This window comes from Lonchura striata, chromosome 8 (assembly GCF_050655825.1).
Source record: "Lonchura striata isolate lonStrDom1 chromosome 8, ASM5065582v1, whole genome shotgun sequence".
Taxonomy (NCBI): Eukaryota; Metazoa; Chordata; class Aves; order Passeriformes; family Estrildidae; genus Lonchura; species Lonchura striata.
In genome coordinates, this window is record NC_140710.1 from 14,773,537 (window position 1) to 14,793,297 (window position 19,761).

Sequence of the window (19,761 nt, forward strand, 5' to 3'; positions counted from 1 at the left end):
CCCAATTGACTGCAATCTCAGGTTCAGCTGGCCACAGTAACTCCTTGTGATCATGAGCAACTTTCTTCTGAGCTTGGTTATTTTGTCTTAGCAGATGTCAGTGAGTATGCATTGCTCCACTGGGAAATCCTGCACTCTGAAGACCAAAGTTTAAAGTTAAGATGTTTCCACTGAGGTCACTTGGGATGATGAATTCTCTGCAGTGAGATCTCTGCCTGAGACCTTTGTCTCAGCAGATGCTGGGAAAGAACCTGTGTATGTTCCTGACACCTCAGCCTCCTTCAGTAAGTCATGAGACACAGCTGTGAGTCCTTTTCTGGAATTTATAAAGAGATTACAAGCTATGTTGCTACCTTCTGCAAGCTTCATGACTGCATGGGATGAAAACAATAGACACAACTAAGAAATACATGTGCAGCCAGGTGTAGCTAGGACCACCTGATGATTTTTATTTTGTGGCATGGAGAAACACAGCCCACAATAGCCTTACCATTGCAAACTTCAGCTATAGGGAAGTGCTTGGTGCAAGCTGCATCTTCTGGATGTAGCCCAGTGTTGAAGTACACCTGCATGACAGTAGGTGAACATGTGTAAGTAATTCAGTCATCTCACTGAGGTAATGGTAGTCACTGGTGCTGAAGTCAGATCCTTGAATGACCATGACAAAGGCATTTTGAGTCTGACTGGGGAGGAGCTAAGCAGGAGCTGGCTGTAACTGCAGCACGTTTCTGCATCCAGCTCAGTGTGAGGAAGCCATGCAGTACAGACACACAGCTCACAGGGGTTCAACAGGAACATGCCAGCCCTGACTGTCGGCAGGGATGCTTCCAGCCTCTGTCACATTGATGTGTCCCTTATCCACGTAAGAACAGTCATGCAGTTCACACACCAAAGCAGAAATAAGCACAACTGCATATGACATCAGATTTTCCTTCTCTGTTTCCCTGCTGGATGAGGAGGCTCACAAGTTCCCCTTGCACTTCCATACAATGGGAACCTCCATGACACCTTGACAGCAGCCAGAGGAAAATGCAGCACACTTACAAAGCACAGTGCATTCACTGCACAAATACTGCAAAGCAAACCCCCCACATGTTAGAAACCACAAGCGTGGCACAGACTGTACAAAAACTGACAGGCATGAGCTTAGCTGAAGGGAGGGCAGTAGGGAAGAGGAAGAAAACAAATAGGAAATGCCATACTCAAAAGAATTCAGCATAAACTCTGAGCAAATCAAAGCAAGGAAAAACTTCTGAACCCACTTGAATTTTAGCTGCCGAAGCCTCCTGGCTACTTGGCTGCTCTGCCTGTGCATTTCTGTGCTTAATTTGCCCCACTGGATTTGCACCTCCTGTGAGTGACTGAGAGGAGCCATTGACTCAGGGAGGACTGATTTAGTGCAGCAGGAACCAGCGGCCTGGCAGAGGCTGCAGGAGAGGCCCAGCCCAAGGTAGGTAAACACTGTCGTGGTTTAACCCGGCAGGCAGCTGAGCACCACAGAGCTGCTCATGGACTGCAACGGGCTGGGGGAGGGAATTGGGAACAACAGTACAATCCATGGGTTTAGATATAGACAGTTTAATAGAACAGAAAAGGATGCAAAGTAATAGTAAAAGTAAAAAGGAACATACAAAAGAAGTGATGCCCGATGCAATTTCCCACCATCCCCTGACCAGTGTCCAGCCAGTTCCCAAGCAGTGGCCCCTGGCCAGCTTCCCCCTAATTTACATACTGACCATGTGTCATATGATACAGGATATCCCTTTGGCCAGTTGGGATCAGCTGTCCCTGCTGTGTCTTCTCCCAGCTTCTTGTGCTTCCCAGCCTTGTTGGTGGGCTGGGGAGCGGAGCTGAAAAGTCCTCAACTTAGTCCAGGCACTGCTCAGCAGCAACTGAAACAGTGTGCTATCCACAGCCTTCTCACCCTAAATTCAAAACACAGCAACGTACCAGCTACTAGGAAGAAAATTATCCCAGCCAAAATCAGGACATTGCAGAAGAGGGAAGGATGTGGTGAAAATACTGGAACAGCAAAAAAGAGAAGAAAAGGTAGGAGAGATGGAAGAAACACACAGCAATGGATCGGAAAAAGAGAAAGAGCAAATTAAACACAGCACAGAAGAGGGCTGGATGCAAGAGTTATTAAGATTTTTCTCCAGAGTCCACATGGTTGTAAACTTCTGGTGTGTTCCAGTTTGGGGCTGGATACTTACTGCCAGTGGGAGCACCCGAGGAGCCTCTGTCCCACACAACCCTTCTTGCTGCTCCATGGTCCCTGTGTACAGCTATGAAGAACTGTTGCTGGGTGGAGGGAAATTAAGTCAGTTATTTTTTCTTGATTTGTTTCTCTGGAAAGTCCTTTCTCTGGAGAGACACAGGCCTGTGAAAATGACAGGATATACTCAGTAAATCTGTAATAGCTGCTATGTCAGCCAACAGCGTCAAATTCCTGCTTTGCATCAGCCAAGGTCCCAGTGATTCCCTACAGCACGAAAAGTGAGAAACCAGTACTCTTTGTGACATGAAGCAGGGGCTATTTCCTAGTAGGCAAACCAAGTTCTGGAACATTACACTGAACAAAATCTGAAAAAGGAAGATACCCCAAACTTCTTCCTGTTCCTGACGTACGTCCAGGATATGTAGGCACAGCCTGGAGTGCAAATGCTGGGTCATGGTTTGAGACAAGGAATTGTGTGCAGGGAAAGGGTCACAGTCTAACCTGAACTCCAAACAAACTCAACCTATCTCAAGTGTTGTCAACTACTTGAAATTCAGGACAGGTTTGTTCAAAGGTTCTTCGAAGCTTTTGAAGTGACCTTTTCTTGTGCAAATGTAAGTTCAGTTAGTTTCCCATCAAAGTTGTATGAATGTGTGGTAAGACATGAAACCAAGTGAGAAAAGGCACTATTCATTGACTTTTCCTGTGGCATTTGCTGAATGTTGTGAAAGTCATAGATCAAAGAAAAATGCTCGGTGCATGTCCTTAAATTAAATGTAATTAAACAACTAAGTGTTTGCATAAATCCCTGAAAAGCAAAACTGGCCAATTTACACATACAATAGTGTGTTAGCTTCTTCTTTTTCAAAAATTTTTAAATTTTTTGAAAATTTTCATTAATCAAGGTGTTGAATCACAAGCATTTTCTTCCTCACCATAATGCTGCTGTGTAAAGAGTTATACTGGGAAAAAACTAGCAGTCAGATTCCCCATCTAAGAAAGCACTTTGGATTTTTAAAACTAAAGTACCACAGAAAAACTCATACACCTGTAAAACTAAGAGAAAACCAGCATAGTGGACAGCTTGAGGTCTAGAGCCCTGCTCCTCCTTGTCACCAGCTGGGGCTCAGCTAATTCAGTATAATGGAGAATCATTATTGCCATAAGTGGCAACCATCAAAGCTTGCTGGTAGTCTCTCTCCAATTCTTGATGGACACACAAAATTATTTCTGTCATCAGAAATGGCACTGCATAGTACATATTGGCAGTCTCCAGAGAGCTGCAAATCAGTAAGGACTGGTTTTCCCTCTCAGCTGTGTTTTTTTCTGGCCAAATTTTGAGGCATACAAGAAATGAACAAAACCACTGCCACTTTCTGAGGCGCAAGTTCTGGGCAAAGTGTTCTTGGAGCTTTCATCCTAACACCTTTCCCAAGTCCCCAGACCACCACGAAGTAAAACGTCAAGTCAAATTACTTGAATGAAAAGAAAACCTTGAAGACAAGACATGGAGTAGGGGAAGAACCCTAAAACGGGAACTCCCCATCAGGCCTGGCCCGGGCAGGGAGGAGGGTCTGCAGTGCTGAGGCCATGAGCCCCTGTGCCGGGCACGGCCGGGGCCGGGGCACATCCCTGAGCATGAGCAGGAGGAGGAGGAGCAGGGCTGCGCAGCCGGGCAGGCAGCGTCATCCTGTCCCCTGCGGGACACCCACGGCACCGCCCCGTCCCCGGGGTCACGGCATCCCCCTGCGGGACAGGCTGCCCCAAGCACAGCGCCCACCCCGCCTCGCCCCAGCCCCCATCCCGCCCGGGCCGGGACAGAGCCGGGGCAGAGCTGGGGACAGCCGGGGACACAGCCGGGGACACAGCCGGGGCACAGCCGGGCTGTCCTCACGGCAGCGGCAGGTGCGCGGTGGCGGGGCGAGACCACCCGTGGCTGCCGCCGAGCACCGCAGCGCTCCCGCCGCCCCGTCCTGCGGCCCCGGCAGGGTCCCACAAGGCGCCTCATCATTCCCGCTGGTGTGGGAATGCACGGGGAACAGCACACGGGCCCGCGGCCCCGGGAGCGGCACTTACCGGAGCCCTGCGCACCGTCCTTGCTGTCACCTTTTGGGCCGTGGCACCGGGCAGGCGACGAGACGACCGCGCTCGGCTCCTCCGAGCGGCGGGGCTGCGGCTGCCTCCCCTCCCCGGCTGCCCGTCCCGCTGTACGGGAATGCCGCAGCCAGGTTAATCACATCCCTCCTCTCCGCATTCCCCCACCCGCTGTCCCACTCGCCCTCTCCCCCTCCACTTTTCATGGCCTTTGGAGGGGCTTTTGCAAGCTTTTGCCTCTTTCTTGAATAAGCTTCTCTACCTTCCAGCCTTGAAGGCGACAAGAAAAACCCCGAACTTGTGTTGGGAACAGTAATCTAATTTGCAAAGAAAAATCCCTGGAATGGGGACTCATTGTAACGCCTTTGGGCAGCAGACCCAACTGCTGGGCTATTTCAATAAAGAAGCGAGCTGCAGCAGAACGCCAGTTGGCTCCTCCAGCAGAGTTCTCCTAAATCATGATAGACAGATTGCGTGAAAAACAGGAATTCCAAAGAATTTCCTGCCCTGGGAACAGAAGTTAAGGCTATATTTAACAACATCTGAAGCTGTCAAGAATGCTTTGTGGTTGGATAACAGAGCAGAAAAATGTGAAAAATGCGGGCTACTGCTATACCAAATATGGAAATATTGTTACGTCTGGGGTCTAAATCCCATCTGGAAGTACTTACAGCCAGGAAAAGAAAAGACGCCACAACAGAAGCCGAAACTCTCCTCCCTATCCCCAAATATTAAACTTCAACTAGGCGATACAATTCAAGGGCGCCCAGCTTGAGTGGGGGGCAGAGAGCCCGGGGATACACAGGCCGAGGGGGGCTGTTCGCTGCGTGGGCATCCCGCTCCTGGCCTGCAGCCGGGCCCGTCGGTGCCGCCGGGCATCTCCCGGCTCCCGGGCTCCGCCGCGCCGGGAATCGCCCGGACGCTCGCTCGCACGGCAGCAGCAGCACGGAGCGAGTCCCGGCGCGGCGGGGCGACCCTGCGGGCCGTGTCACAGCGGCGGGCGCTCGCGGCGGCCCGGGGAGCTCCCGGCGCTGCCCGCGCAGGTGGCCGGTCGCGGGGCGCCACCGGCACGGCCCCGCGCTCGCGGCCCCGCCGGTGCCGGCCCCGCTCCGCGCGCGGGCTCGCGCCCCCGCGGCAGCGCCGGGCCCGGGGCCGGGGCCGGGCGGGGCGGGGCGGCCGGGCGCGCGCCAGCCGCATTCCTGGGATGCCGCGAGCGCTGGACGCGGCCGCGGCCCGGAACGCGCGACGTCAGCGCCGCGGCGCACGCGGCGGCCCCGCGCCCTATATAAGGCGGTGGCGCCCGCCGCCGCCTCAGACCGCGCCGGCCGCGCTCCCGCTCCGCGCTCCCACGGGCTCCCCCTGCACCGGCGCTGGACATGGGCTCCGCGGGCACCCGGCCCGCTCTGGCGGCCGCTCTCCTCTGCCTGGCCCGCCTGGTAAGTGCCGCGGGTCTCCCCGCGCTCCGGGAGAGAGGGAGGGAGAGGAGGCGGGTCGGGTGGCCCCGCTCGGCTCCCGGCGCTCACCGGCCGCTCCGCTCCGCTCCGCAGGCTCTGGGCTCGCCCTGCCCGGCCGTGTGCCAGTGCCCGGCGGCCACGCCGCAGTGCGCCCCGGGCGTGGGGCTGGTGCCGGACGGCTGCGGCTGCTGCAAGGTCTGCGCCAAGCAACTGAACGAGGACTGCAGCCGATCGCAGCCCTGCGACCACACCAAGGGGCTGGAGTGCAACTTCGGGGCCAGCCCCGCCGCCCTGAAGGGCATCTGCAGAGGTAAGCGGCGACCCCGCTCCCCCGGGACGGACCCCGCGCCCCGCGGTGCCGGGGTTCGGTAATTTCGAGCCCATGTATGGTTATGCTTTGTTGTCGGTAGCTTGGCAGAAAGGCACATGACTTCAGCAGTCTGGAATGCGATTCAGTATGTCTGGGCTCCGCTAAACGCACATAAGGAAAAGTGATTCCTGACTAAGTTATTGTTCTGGCCCCGCGTCCCCGGGGGGTTGTAGGGAGCTCCGCCGTACATTGAGTTTAACAGACCAGCAAATACCTGTGCTTAAACCAGCGATTCCCGCCGCTCACCCCCTTCTTTCCCTTCTCGTTGATCTCTGCAGCACAGTCCGAGGGAAGACCATGTGAATATAACTCCAAAATCTACCAGAACGGCGAGAGCTTCCAGCCGAACTGTAAACACCAGTGTACGTGCATAGATGGAGCTGTGGGCTGCATCCCGCTCTGCCCGCAGGAGCTCTCTCTTCCCAACCTGGGCTGCTCCAGCCCCAGGCTGGTCAAAGTGCCCGGGCAGTGCTGTGAGGAGTGGGTCTGTGACGAAAGCAAGGATGCACTGGAGGAGCTGGAAAGCTTTTTCAGCGAAGAGTTTGGTCCGGATGATTCCGAAGGCGAATTAACCAGGAACAATGAGCTAATTGCCATTGTGAAGGGAGGCCTGAAAATGCTACCCGGTGAGTGTGGGTTTATCTGGCTGACAGTTAAGGGGAGGAGGCTAGAGGGGGGCTAGACCTTGGACCCCTTAGACCCCAAGGGAAAGAAACCTAGTGAGAGACTATATTTAGACTAACCCCTCCTTTTCTCTTCCAGTTTTTGGATCTGAGCCACAAAGCCGAACTTTTGAGAATCCCAAATGCATTGTGCAAACAACCTCTTGGTCCCAGTGCTCAAAGACGTGTGGAACTGGCATCTCCACAAGGGTGACAAATGACAATCCTGACTGCAAGCTCATCAAGGAGACCAGGATATGTGAAGTGAGGCCATGTGGCCAGCCCAGCTATGCCTCCCTAAAGGTAAATACAGACTCTTCTGGTGTTCCTCTTTTCTCTAAGCTGCTTCAGGTAGGGGGTAAAGGCTGGAAAAAAGATCTCCTGCTAATAATGTTATTGCCTTTCCTTTGCAGAAGGGAAAGAAGTGTACCAAGACAAGGAAGTCTCCCTCCCCGGTGAAGTTTACTTATGCTGGATGTTCCAGTGTGAAGAAGTACCGGCCCAAGTACTGTGGCTCCTGCGTGGATGGCAGGTGCTGCACACCCCAGCAGACCAGGACTGTCAAGGTCAGGTTCCGCTGCGATGATGGGGAAACCTTCACCAAGAGTGTCATGATGATCCAGTCCTGCCGATGCAGCTACAACTGCCCGCATGCCAATGAAGCCTACCCCTACTACAGACTAGTCAACGACATTCATAAATTTAGGGACTAACTTGTGTTGGGGGTGGGATGCAAAACAGAATTCTGAAGTACCCAGCCACGGAGGAAGAACTTTTGATGGAAGTGGTGCCTTGCCCATTTGAGGGCAACATCAAGATGTTACAGGAGTGCACTGTGCAACTGGACACTAATGCAACAGAGATTTAAGCATACTTAAAGCTTCATAATACTGGAGCAACTTTACTGCTTCTTTTTGGAGCACCTTACCTAATTATATACTGTTTTCTGTTTGTAAGTGATCAGATTAATGTTTTGTTCCGGTTATGAAAACTTTTCTATCCTGTTCAGTTTAACACTATGCTTCTTCCCCTTCCTTCAGTCTTCTCCCACCCATTCCCAACTAAGTTGGAAGTTACATTCCTTCCTGAGGTGGGCACCTGTGGGGTGTTCACAGTGGCAGCTATTATGTACCAACTGTAGTTTAATGGCAAACAGAAATCAGTTGTTTTAAAGCTGAGTATTTTATTTATCGAACTGTAGCTTTTTGTTTGTTTCCTCTGAGGTTTTTTTACCCCTTCCAGCCCCTGTAATACTGGAATAAGTTGTAAATGATTTTAATTTTATATTCAATGAATTAAAAGAATTTATTTATGGAATTAATCATTTAATAAAGAAATATTTACCTAACTACTCTTAGTAGAGCATTCCAATAGGCAACAGGCTTAAATACTGCCTATGCAAGAGGTTTCTGTGAAGACTGAATTCTGAGAAGTTTGGATTCTCTGAAAGTTAAAGCAAGTTCTACTGCAGATGCAGAAATGGACTAAATAGCCAAGTCTAATTCTTCAGATAAATGATGTTTCGAAGGGATGTCTATAGTCTGCAACCCCATGCTTTAGAAAGTATACATATAAAGAGATTCTTGGCACTGAATGCAAATCTTTGATAGACTGAAATGTTAATTAGACTGTTAGATTATTCAAACTGTCCTGGAATTTGCAACATAAGGTACTTCATTAGAATGCAGTGCATGCACGGTGATGTTGAACATTGGGGTGAAAATGGTCATCAGGTCTCACGCTTTTTAGTGGCTGCTTTTTTGCAAATTAATACATTTCTATGGCAAAGGAATGCTTCCTACAGGCTGCAGGAGGTAGTTTGCTTTCACTAAATTCAAATTAAATGAGCTTGAAGCAATGACTTTTGTTAATCCTAATAACACAGTGATGAAAAGTAAACATACTGTTAACAAGAGAAGAATGTGAGGAATTTCAAGTACTAGTCCCATAGAGTAGAAAGCAAGGGAGCTACTCTTTCCCTCACTTCCCCTTCCCACTTTTTAAATATGCAATTACACTTACCATGTGGGACACAGATGACATTTGGCTAAGGAAGGGAGCTTGCTGGCATGCAGTAAAAAAATGACATTTAAAGAAATGAACTAGAGCAGGATCTGAGAAGGCATCCAACATTGTACACTTCTGGTTAGCCTAAAGCTGTGCGACAGATAAGAGTGACAGGGAACCTGCAACAGGGTATTATTTTCTTCTCCTTGTGTGGATATTTCTCTGTCAAAATATTCTCCCACTATCATTAGTAAGGAAAACAGACTCATTTTGAGGTTTTGGAATTGTGAAAGGGTGTCATCCAGTGTCACAGGTTACAAGCAGAATTGGTTAAGGGTCAATTTTTTTATTAAATAGACATAAATATCTCAATAAAATAAATAGCCAAATATCTCAGAAGCTTATCTCTGGCAGCTAATGCTTCATCTGAGAAATTACAGCCTTCCCTCTTTTCTGCTCAGTCAAGTTTTCTCCCCGAAGGCATTCAAAAGTTGAGCTGTTTTGGAATTCAACACCTGGCCACCAGTCTCAGCTGTACCTCAACGTGTCTGTACAGTATTTGTTGACAGCAGAAGGGTAAAACGCAAGGAGGCACTTTTGTTTGGCTTCTGTGTAGGTCTAGCACTGAACACTTCCCAACATCAGCTGCTCGCTGGGGAACCACTGGGTTTACACACCGGGTTACTGTCGGGCGAGGAAGAGGATGCCCTGCTCCCAGACACCCAGCAGGCTGCAGGGCATTCCTGCCATCGCCATGTCCCCCACGCCTGAATGACATCCATCTCACACCAGCGTAAGTCACAGCTCCCCGAGGATCACAGGTGGGTGAAACTGTGCTGCACACAGAGACCACAGCTGTGACACACACGTCATGGACAGACAGTGGCCCTGCGACTCCTGCCCGGAATGTGCCTTAGCCAGGCCCCGGGTTACAACCTGTGCTTTGGTTTGTCCATCTTAAGGGGTGCTTCTGTATCCTGCTCACTGGAAATATGTACTGTTGGGAGAATAAGGGCTGCAGAGGCAGATCCATTAAACATAAAATATGCTAAGTGAAGTTATCCTGACATAAAAAGAGTAAAATGAATCCCACTAAAAAACCTACAAGTCTTTCAAAGTGGAGCTGTCACACCAACGGGTCATCATCCATATAGTCCTCTCTTCTATTTTGCATTTCACAATTACATGGCAAAACTAATTTTACAACACTATAAAGGGAATCACTGTCATTTTTTTGTGTGTCATCTTTGTACTTGCTTTGAAACTTCTACATCTGCTGTTGTTCCAGCAGAATAAAAAAACAAACAAACAAAAACAACCCTAAGTAGTAGGTGTGGATATATAAAGGATTATAAACTCAGATTCCAGTAAGTGAAGCAGTAGGGCTTACAGGTAAAGAAATGAGCACAACTATAACTGTATTTCCTGTCAAAAACAAAAATACCCTGCTTCCAGAGGAATACTAGATGAGTTAGGAACACGATAAATAATGTACATAACAAAAAGCTGTGCATTTGGAGCGAATTCAAACCCTGAAACTAAAGCCTCCAGCACTGTGTGGAGCTCCCTGGAGCTGGGCAGAGCCGGGGGAGTCCGGACATGCCAGGAGGGAGTGGCACTGCCTCAGCCCTCAGCGCAGGTTGCAGCCCTGTCCCCTGCACCGCAGCCGTGCTCCAGGCATTGTGCCTGTCCCCCCTCCGTGTCCCGGTCCGGCGCTCCCTCCCAGCCGCCGGCAGCGCCCGCCGCAGGGCGCGGGGCACTCGCCGCGCCCGTGCTGCCGCCGCAAGGAGCGCGCCCCGCACTGCAGGCCGAGCACCGAGCAACGCCAGCTTCACTCCGCGCGCTTACCTCCTTCAGGTGGCAAGCGCTATAAGGCCGAGGTTACACATAAAATCTCCCCTACTATTGAAGGCAACACAGTGAAGACAAAGTTTCAGCTTCCACAAAGCGCTCCATGACAGGAACAAAACAAAAGCAGGAACACACAGACTTCCATGACTACACAAAGTCCTTGCGGGATGCTGCCAGCTCGCTCCCGTGAAGCAGCAGCAGGTGGAGGAAGAGCTGAACTGATCTGACAGGAAAAGCTGTACCGTACTGACAGTGGCACAACCGAGTCACTACTGAACCCTCACGGGGCTGTGAGAATCTCTTTATCCACACATCAGTCCCCGGGGCTCCCTGACCCTGCAGCCGACACTGGGAACAGGCCCCATCTCCCTGCTACTCACGGGCAGCCACTGGGCTGGCAGGAACAGGCAGTGACCCTGTGACCACTGGGATTGCTGCAGGAGGATTTCCAGCCCACTGAAGCTGCATAAATCCCTCACACGTATTGAGGACTGAAACAAAAAAGTTTGCAGTGGGAAGCGTTTCCTGGTTGGAAGTCAAACCTACTTACCTACATAGAAGCAGTTAAATGTGTCACACCAGAGGCTTGCTCTTGCCAGATGCTTGCCCTATCCTGCAGAAATGAATGTGCACAATTTAGCTCACTTGTTTAATCAGTGAAACTATTTAGATGCAGGGCTCCAAGTGCTCAGCACACAGCAAGGGAAGGCTGTATAGTTTTACCAGCTGCTCTGCTTCAAGCCAGTTCCTTTCATGTAGACATGTCCCTGTTTTCACCTTCAGTTTTTTCCTGTATATTACATAGCCATAATTAAAACCGCACAAGAAACAGGGAGGTGTCACAGTGAAAGCAGTAACATAAAACTAGCTTTGGAGGTACTTAGAAATGCACTCCAGTGCACAGACAACTAAACTGCATTAAACTGCAGTGAGACTTTCTATCTAGAAAATATAAATCCCGCAAAAAACCCCTCCAACCAACAGAATGATACAATAAGCATCTCTCTATCATGCTGTAAAGACATAACACCAAGAAACTGAATAGACAGCATCCACTATGCTATGGTTTCCCCCATAAAACTACACAGCTATGACTTCTGTGTACACAATTTATATTGGAGAAGATCCTGAAAGACCCCAAGGCACCATTCACATAAGCAACTTCATCTGTCTTGAAGTACAACCACTTATGGGATGGAATGCAACAACCATCCAGGACGAAAACATTACACAATTTTTTGTAAGTTTTCATTTTCTAGTCAAAAGAAATTCAAAGGTGGGGTGAACACATTTGCCCAGATGGGAATCCAGCTGGGACATACACATTAACTATTTCCTGACAAATGGCAGTTTCAATCAGAATCAGGGGACTCCTTTTAAGTGAGCGAAACAATCAGCAGTAGCCCAGCAGTGTTCTGAGATCACTGAATGTCAGATCAAAAGAAGCCCAGTATACCAGCCAACTCAAAGACACCAGTTCCTCTGAAACAACTCATTTCCTTCAGCATCTCAAACCAACAAGGTTTGAGAAGAACTCCTACTTAGTCTATTAACTTGACACAATCAGACATCAAGATGCCATGGCTATAAAACCAGCAGAGTAAGGAATCTGAAACAGGAAAATGCATCTTTCTCTACAGAGACAGGTATTTGTGCTGTAGTGAAATAATGCTGCTAAAATCAATGTGGATGCCCAAGCACAGCTGAAAGTAGAGGCTGGGAATAAAGGTCAACAAAGAGATACCACTGAGAATTTGATCACAGAATCACAAAAATGCTAAGCTGGAAGAGACACAGCAGGATCATCAAGTCCACCTCTGGGCCCTGTGCAGGAAACCCCAGGAGTCACACCTCGTGCCAGACAGCATTGTCCAAACGTGTCTTGAACCTCGCAGGCTGATGCTGTAACCGCTGCCCTGGGGAGATGCTCAGTGCCCAAACAGCCTCTGGGTGAAGGATTCTCCTGATACCCAGCCTAAACCTGCCTGACTCAGCTTCAGGCCGTGCCCTGGCTCCTGTCACTGTCCCTGAGCAGAGATCAACCCTGCCGCTCCTCCCCTCACGAGGAAGTTGTGGCTGCAGTGAGCTCTGCCCTCAGCCTCCTCCAGCCTGAACACACCCGGTGCCCTCAGCTGCCCTCACAGCTTCCCCTCAAGGCCCTTCACCATCTTCATGGCCCTCCTCTGGACACTCTCTAATAGTTTAATGTCTTTCTTACACTGTGGCACCCAAAGCTGCCCCCAGCACTTGAGGTGAGGCTTCTAATGCCACCCATCCGTTCTTTTTTGTTAGTATCTACATCTCACCTCACTTTAGCACAGCTCAACTTCCTATTGGCACTCTTGCCAAAACGGACAAGTTCTGGAACTACAATACAAACCCACTAGAGAACGTGGAAGCAAGGAATGGAAAGGCAAAAGAAGCTTTTACAGTCATTTCTTTCTTTCTCTTTGAGGCAGAACATGGATGACGGGAAGAAAGTGGCAATGCAATTGTAAAAATAGTTTTGCTTTCCACCAGCTAAAATGATGTAGGAACCAGCTAGCTCCAAGTGTAGTCATTTATTCTGTAAAAAAAGACTCCCTCCCCCTTCTCACTTCTATTCTTCCTTCTCTGGCAGATTATTTTGACCTCGTTCTGATTTGCCATGCAACCACTTGAACAGCTGTACTGATGCAGCTGATGCAAAAAGAAGTCTCATGCAAATGGATTAGATAAGTACAAGGACTACTGTGACAGTCAAATAAAAAGGAATTAATTCCACCATTTCTATCACAAATTCACAAAGACCTTCCCTTACCCTAAAGGTAGGCAAAGCTCTAGTGGCTTTCCATATTTTATCACCCTATTGACTTTTCCTGCCAAAAAAAAAAAAAAAAAAGCCTACTGTAATAAGATATGCTAAAAATGCTTTTCTGCAGGAAAAGTTGTCAGCAGTGAAATCAGGCCAGGCATGGGGGACTTTGCTTCCAAAGCAACAACAAAAAAGCTACAATGCACAGGGCCATTGAGGGAAAGGTCTCACTACAAAAACATGACTAGAGCAAAATCACTGTACTATGGGTCTCTGAGACCTGCTGGGGCATAATGAGAACACACTTCTGTTATCAAATCACAGACAGATAGCAGAACAACTGCCCCTCTTTTTACCTGATTTTACATGGCATCTGTAACTTCCCTTTCAGTTTCAGTATTTCTTCTGAGTTATTTTTGCTGCCATTTTTTGTCTTGCATACATGTGACTCCTTTCCATTTCACCACAGATTTCCAGCAAATAAAACCATATGCACTACCATAGCAACATTTTAATACACAGTGTAATCTTTGTTCACTGAAGTACACAGTTCATTTCTTTTTCTCTTATTAACAGAATCTGCATCTGCACACAGTTTAACTGAATGTCATAGCAACAACATAAACATCAATTCAAGATATTTTTTCCTTTGGAGGGGCAGAAGAATAAATGTTTTCAGGAAAAGAGTGTGGAACCTCAAGCAGAATGAAATGTTTGTGACTAAACAGGGCCTGAAGCTCCATCATGATGGCTGTATATTTACACTTGGAAAGCTTGCTCTTGCACAGTGTTATACATTCTCAGCTCCTACAGATGTCAACAGAGGAGAGCCGTATCTGGCAGGGCAAGGACTGAATCCCAGCTATGCTGATACACAACACGTAGCTGGGACTTGCTATCAGCACTCCCATGAACTTAGAAATCCATGTACTGCTTCAGACTAGAGTCCACGTTCTGCACTGACTTTCCTCTAATGCAGAGTAAAACTGCACTGTTGACTGGAGTAACAAAAACTGGTCCAGCATGCCTCCAAGGACCAGTGCCAGCCACACATTCTGTGGCATGACCCTCTTTTCCTCTACGGATCAACAATTCCTAATGCCAAGATAAATGCAGCAAAACTTAGAATTCGAATGTGTTCATTCAAAACGGAGCTGTTACACTGACAGGGGGTACAACACTGTTTACCCATGACAACTCAATTATGCCTCATACCCCCAGGAAGTTATACAAAAAAGGAAAAGAACCAAGTTCTCTCCCACGGCTGACTCAGTCCTACCTCCCAGCTATTGCTGTGTGCTTAGCTATGCTCTATTTTTGTCCTTTAAGGTTTGTGAAAGGGATGACATCATTAAGCTTTTAATTTTTTTAAATAGTGTTTTCATTCAGGACAAGAGTCTTCACTCTTTGTAAGCTGATAGTCCTTCAGCTCAAGCATGCTTAAAAGTCTAAACATTGAAAGAAATGCTGTAACAACCCTACACAGAAATAGCTTGTTCCTTCTGTGACAAATAGTTTATAGAGGAAAATAAATGAGTAAGCATAGTAGGCATAAAATCAAGCACTCAATGCAAGCTGGTGTTGAATGACGAAGATTAAAACAACATCACACAGTTCTCATTCACAGACATGATCTGTTCTGAATCAAGGCAGAGTCCTGTAGGGATCTGTGTGTAATAGGACTACAATAGTATGTTTTCAAAATGGACAGAATGGAAGCCCTCTAGGAAGCCTCAGCTCCATGTCTCAAATTCCCAGTTCTTGACCAGAAATTTAAAAAATACAGAAGGTGCTTTTTCTCTCTTCTGTTTATTACAAGGTGCCTGTTCCAGGTTAAGTCACTCAAAAAAAAAAAAAAAAGAACTTTCCTTAACAGCCTATGAAAGTGTTAAAAAACATCTGCCTAGCACAACAGTGCATAAACTTTGATTAAATAAAGAACCTCATTATGATGAAGAATTATGACTAATATGAAGAATTTTGATTTATTATAAAGAAAAATTGAAGAAGCTTAGGAAAACTTAATAAAATACTTGGATTGCATTTTGGTTTGTATTTGATCAATCACCTCTGTTCAAACTATTGTAACTGTAAAAATAGGTAAGTAGAACCTAGGAAAGAATGGCAAATACTACCTTTTAGTTTGACTGAACTCTGGGAGATTATTCCCACTTTTGTCTGGGAAATTTCAGTTCTAGTAACCACTACAGGAATGCTCCTTAATAAAGTTTTAAAGCCTTCTTTAAGGTAAATCTGAAGGACAGATTTAACAGCATCTTCATTTAAAAATAAATAATGTTGTGTTTAACTCACAAGGAAGCTTAAGGTAGATTTATATAAGAAAAAAACCCCAGAGGCAACCCCTTTTGTACAATTAATGAAACCCCCCAAGAACACAGGAAAAGTAACGCAAATCACAAATCTGTGCTCCTCAGCCAAAGACTGATCACACACACATGCAGATCAACACTACTGCCTGCAGCACTCTCATTTTCACTGTGCTCTGAATCCAATAGAAGTGCCATGCTTTTACTCCAGATGAAACATTTTCTGGCAAATGAACTGTGGCAGTTTTGCTGTTCGGCTCTTTTATTGGTATTACTATGAATGAGTTCAAGACTGGCCTAAAGTAATTTGTGGCTACCAAGTCAGTGTGCAGCAATCACTGATGAGGAAAAGCTTATTCACTTTCACTGAACTGAAAAAATATGAAAGCAGCACCTATAGCTAGGAATCTTGGTCCTTTAAAAAGGGTTAAAGAAACAAATGTTGAAACAAGAGGTGGGCAGAGGACCAACAATGACTAAGAAAGAAAACAGAGTACAGGTGGCTACTGCCAGGCAAGAAGAAAAACTTTCCTGTTTCACCAGAGGTTGCAAAACACACAAGAGAAAGGACACATGATACCACTGGGAGGAAAAGTAGTATGTGACTACAAAGGTCTGACACTCTGGCCAAACTTTAGTAGTGAGCTGTCATGGTACACAACTTATTAACTCAAATTTCTTTACAAGGGAAAAAAAAAACCTTCTAAAACTTTGAATATCTCAAAAATCCTCTCCATGCAGCATGACTGGTGAGGACACAGCAGTCTGGTGCCCTGAATCACAGACTGAGAGTCCAGAAGCCTCCATTAACATGTGGAAAAAGATGCAACCAAGTAAGGAACCAAAAAAAATTAGTATTGCATCATACACCCAAAAGGTCACCAAAGAAGATCAAAAGTAACATAAGACCATTTTCAGTAGCTCAGTGTTACACAGAAATACTGTAAAAGGAAACTGATCTAATGAAATAACTGTACTTTAAGACTCAAATCAACATATAAATACAAATATATGATCAGATATTTAAACCCAAACATTTGGCACTGAGCTGGTTAGGGAAAAAGGAAAAATGATGCAATTAAAGACTATAATTAAATTAGAATATTTTTGTTTTTCTGGGACCACAATTCCCCATCTTTTTATTTACATTCCTGAATATCCATTATTAAATCCAAAAATAGTCAAGCACTTTGAGAGCGCTACCTTTAAGTAAAGGAAGTTATGCCAGACTTCTGGGAACTTAGTTGTATCAAAAAAATTTAATTAAATAATAATAAAAAAAAGCTCATTCCATCCTGTTCTCTCAAAGAACTGTCATGAACTGTCCCGAATTTCTCCATCTTCCACAGATGAAAGGGATGAGCTTTCACTGTCTGAGTTCTCTGCAGGCTCACTGCCATCTGAGGATATAGAACACAAAAAGCAAACAAGCAATTAGTTTCAGCAATGTTGTTTGCTCATCAAAGAGAAGCAGTTTTGTATCTTCTTTTCCTCTTAAGTACTTTTTTCTTTAAGACAGCTATTTCATAAGACATAACCAGTTTTCATGACATGGGATAAAGCCCTGCATAGGACCTCATTGTTGAGGGAGAAAGCAAGACAATCAATGTTGAGAATTCCTTTTACCTTTTAAATCTTGGTCTTTCAGTCAAGTAGGAAAGCAGAGTATTTATCCCCCACAAAACTCTAGGTCTACTGAGAATTTAAAATTATTCTTTTGGCTTGTTTTAAATGCTGTTTTCTGGGATGTCACAGACATATATCACAACTGTAATGAATTATAAATAATTTACACTTTTCTTAGCATTTCAGTCAAGATGTGGAACTACAGAGAAACTGGAAATGGAAAATTAAAATTCCAGATGTTCCAGCATCCCAAAAATAGTTATAAGCTATGTAAGTCCATAAGCTAAGGCTGGTGAAGTTCAAGGTACATAATAACTTAGGCTTTAGGGCACAGCTATTGTGCTCTGCTGAGATCATATAATGAAATTCTCATCTCCAAAACTGGTCTTCAGCCTCACACCCCACAGATCCCTCTTTAATAAGCCCTGACCCTGGTCACGTTGTGCTGATGTCATCAAATGCCACTTGGTTGGTGACACTCAAGCAGCACAAAAATAAACTACAGCAAAGCAGGCCCATGATTCACACTCTGCTCTCATTGTTATTTTCAGTATTTGATCTATGAATTTAAAGATGTTTTTGAGCATTTAGTATCAGAGCTTTCATTAAGAGAATGTTACCAAAAGGGAACTGATGAAGTATAGCTGTCTGGTCAAGATAAGTTCTATAGCTGGAAAACATGGATAATATACAGGACACAGTGTGCACCTGTACAGTTTCCAAGGAATTTGTTCAAGAAAATAGAAGCATTTCACCCAGAAACATCAGAGGTCACATTCTGTCTATATTAAATCTAGTGTATAATCAATTAACATTTATATGTCAGATATGTACTGAGTAATGCAAAAAGTAGAGCCTGTGAAAGCTTCCATAATCCCCTGCTATCTTCAGCCATGACTGACCTTGTATGCTGAAATCAGAGCACCTGTAGTTTTTGCTGTTAAGCAAGTCAAGCAGCAGAACATCACATAAAAGAATGTGGCAATCTTCTGACACACAGCAATGCTGAACAGATAGATTTTACTTCTGTTACAGTAATATTTAACAGGAATTACAGATTGTCTTCACTAAAAAAAGTATACTTGCATGGTGCTGATAGCATTGCCTATAAATTAAGACTGCCCAATCCATGTCACCATATAACTGTCTGCAGTTTACTCATAATGTAAAATTTAAACTCTGAGTTTTTCAGTGTCAGTTTCCTTCCTCAATCTTTATTTTCCTTATGTAGTTGAAAGTTTCAGCCAAAATACTTCAGCCATTTCTGAAAAGAAGAATAGGAGAAATAGGCAGCTTCTCTTTGAAGAAGTCCAGCTCTACCACCCAGTCCTTGGGGGTTACTACTTGAATCTCAGGGAGAATGGTGATGTTTCCCTAGCATGTACCTGTTGCTGTGGCCATGAAAACTTGATTCTGTTGTTCCTGGGGCAGATCTGAGATTGCTCAAGAAGGATACAGTATTTTGGCAATTCAATTATCCCAAGACTTTACTTCTTGTTCTAGCCTGGGTCCCTTGCAAACAGGGTCAGCAGGGTTATGGCTGCTGGAGTCCCCATGCTCAGCAGACACCCTGCCCCATGTCCACTCTGGAGTGGGGCAGCTGTTTGCCTGGAATGCAAAGGGAGGTCAGCGCCAGGCTCCGAGCAGGACAAGTGTCCCCCCAGGCATGCCAGGAGGCAGAGAGGAAAGGCAGCACTGATGGCAGTAGGATCAGCAGGATGGATGGCCTGGGAGGAGAGGGCCACTGATACAGAAAGCCATACATGGCAAAGAAACTGGACTGCAACAAACACAGAAGATGCTGTGGCAGAAAGGTCACTTCCTGGGAGATGGGAAGGGGCTAAAATACTTCTCTGATTACAACAGACTTCTCCCTGGACAATCTGGAGGTTAACATAATATTTGCACTCTTAGCAATTATTTGTGAATGCAACTGCTAAAGCAAACTGAAAACTGTTTTTTCCCTCCTATATTCTGTAAAGATGACACACGAAAGAAAAGCACAATGATTGTGACAGACTAACTAAAATGGTACTTTGTCTTCAGGCAGAGTAATACCAACAAAAAAGTCCTCCAACTTTTATATTTATGTTGTGAACATGCTTTTCCTCAAAGAATCTGAAATTACTGTCACATGCTTCTACTCTGAACAGAAAAAATACCAAGAACACAGGTTCCTAACCTAACTCAAGGCTAAAGTTGATTATTAATATCTTAATCAAGATGACAATATGTTATGATAAAAGTTGTGAAAATCATGGTATTTTTGCCATTAGCTGTAACTTTTGCTATGTCATACCCAAGACACCTTAACTGGGAGGTATTAAATTCATTCTTATGGAATCTATAGAAACAGTT

The 19,761-nt window shown here is 46.1% G+C and overlaps 2 protein-coding genes and 1 long non-coding RNA gene across 5 annotated transcripts in view; 1 reads left to right on the top strand and 2 right to left on the bottom strand.

Moving 5' to 3' along the window:
* Positions 1-407: 407 nt before the first annotated feature.
* On the bottom strand, positions 408-5,272 carry LOC110470385 (uncharacterized). 3 transcript variants are annotated; one of them, XR_014957066.1, is made up of 3 exons: positions 4,984-5,272; positions 4,295-4,423; positions 408-2,380 (listed from the first exon to the last, which is right to left on the bottom strand). It is a non-coding gene; the product is annotated as an uncharacterized LOC110470385 (long non-coding RNA). The 3 variants fall into 3 exon arrangements; XR_014957065.1 differs by having other exon boundaries at positions 408-1,925; positions 2,214-2,380; positions 4,295-5,261; XR_014957064.1 differs by having other exon boundaries at positions 4,295-5,272.
* A 353-nt stretch (positions 5,273-5,625) lies between these two features.
* On the top strand, positions 5,626-8,146 carry CCN1 (cellular communication network factor 1). Its single transcript, XM_021529933.4, has 5 exons — positions 5,626-5,748; positions 5,860-6,076; positions 6,415-6,762; positions 6,899-7,101; positions 7,212-8,146. Exons 1-5 carry the CDS (start codon positions 5,689-5,691, stop codon positions 7,509-7,511), a joined length of 1,128 nt encoding a protein of 375 aa, XP_021385608.3. The 5' UTR covers positions 5,626-5,688; the 3' UTR covers positions 7,512-8,146.
* An 8,465-nt stretch (positions 8,147-16,611) lies between these two features.
* ZNHIT6 (zinc finger HIT-type containing 6) overlaps positions 16,612-19,761 on the bottom strand; it is a 31,308-nt gene continuing 28,158 nt past the window's right edge. The window contains exon 10 of the mRNA XM_085586388.1: positions 16,612-17,177. Within this exon, the coding sequence (XP_085442514.1) occupies positions 17,092-17,177 (86 nt within the window). The 3' untranslated portion in view covers positions 16,612-17,091. The remainder of the gene's footprint in view (positions 17,178-19,761) is intronic.

What these genes read in the sequence shown, in the direction of transcription:
- CCN1 (XM_021529933.4), top strand. Translation starts at nt 5,689, where the DNA reads ATGGGCTCCGCGGGCACCCGGCCCGCTCTGGCGGCCGCTCTCCTCTGC. An exon ending in TCCTCTGCCTGGCCCGCCTG is followed by an intron (nt 5,749 to 5,859) that starts GTAAGTGCCGCG and finishes TCCGCTCCGCAG; the next exon opens with GCTCTGGGCTCGCCCTGCCC. An exon ending in CCTGAAGGGCATCTGCAGAG is followed by an intron (nt 6,077 to 6,414) that starts GTAAGCGGCGAC and finishes TGATCTCTGCAG; the next exon opens with CACAGTCCGAGGGAAGACCA.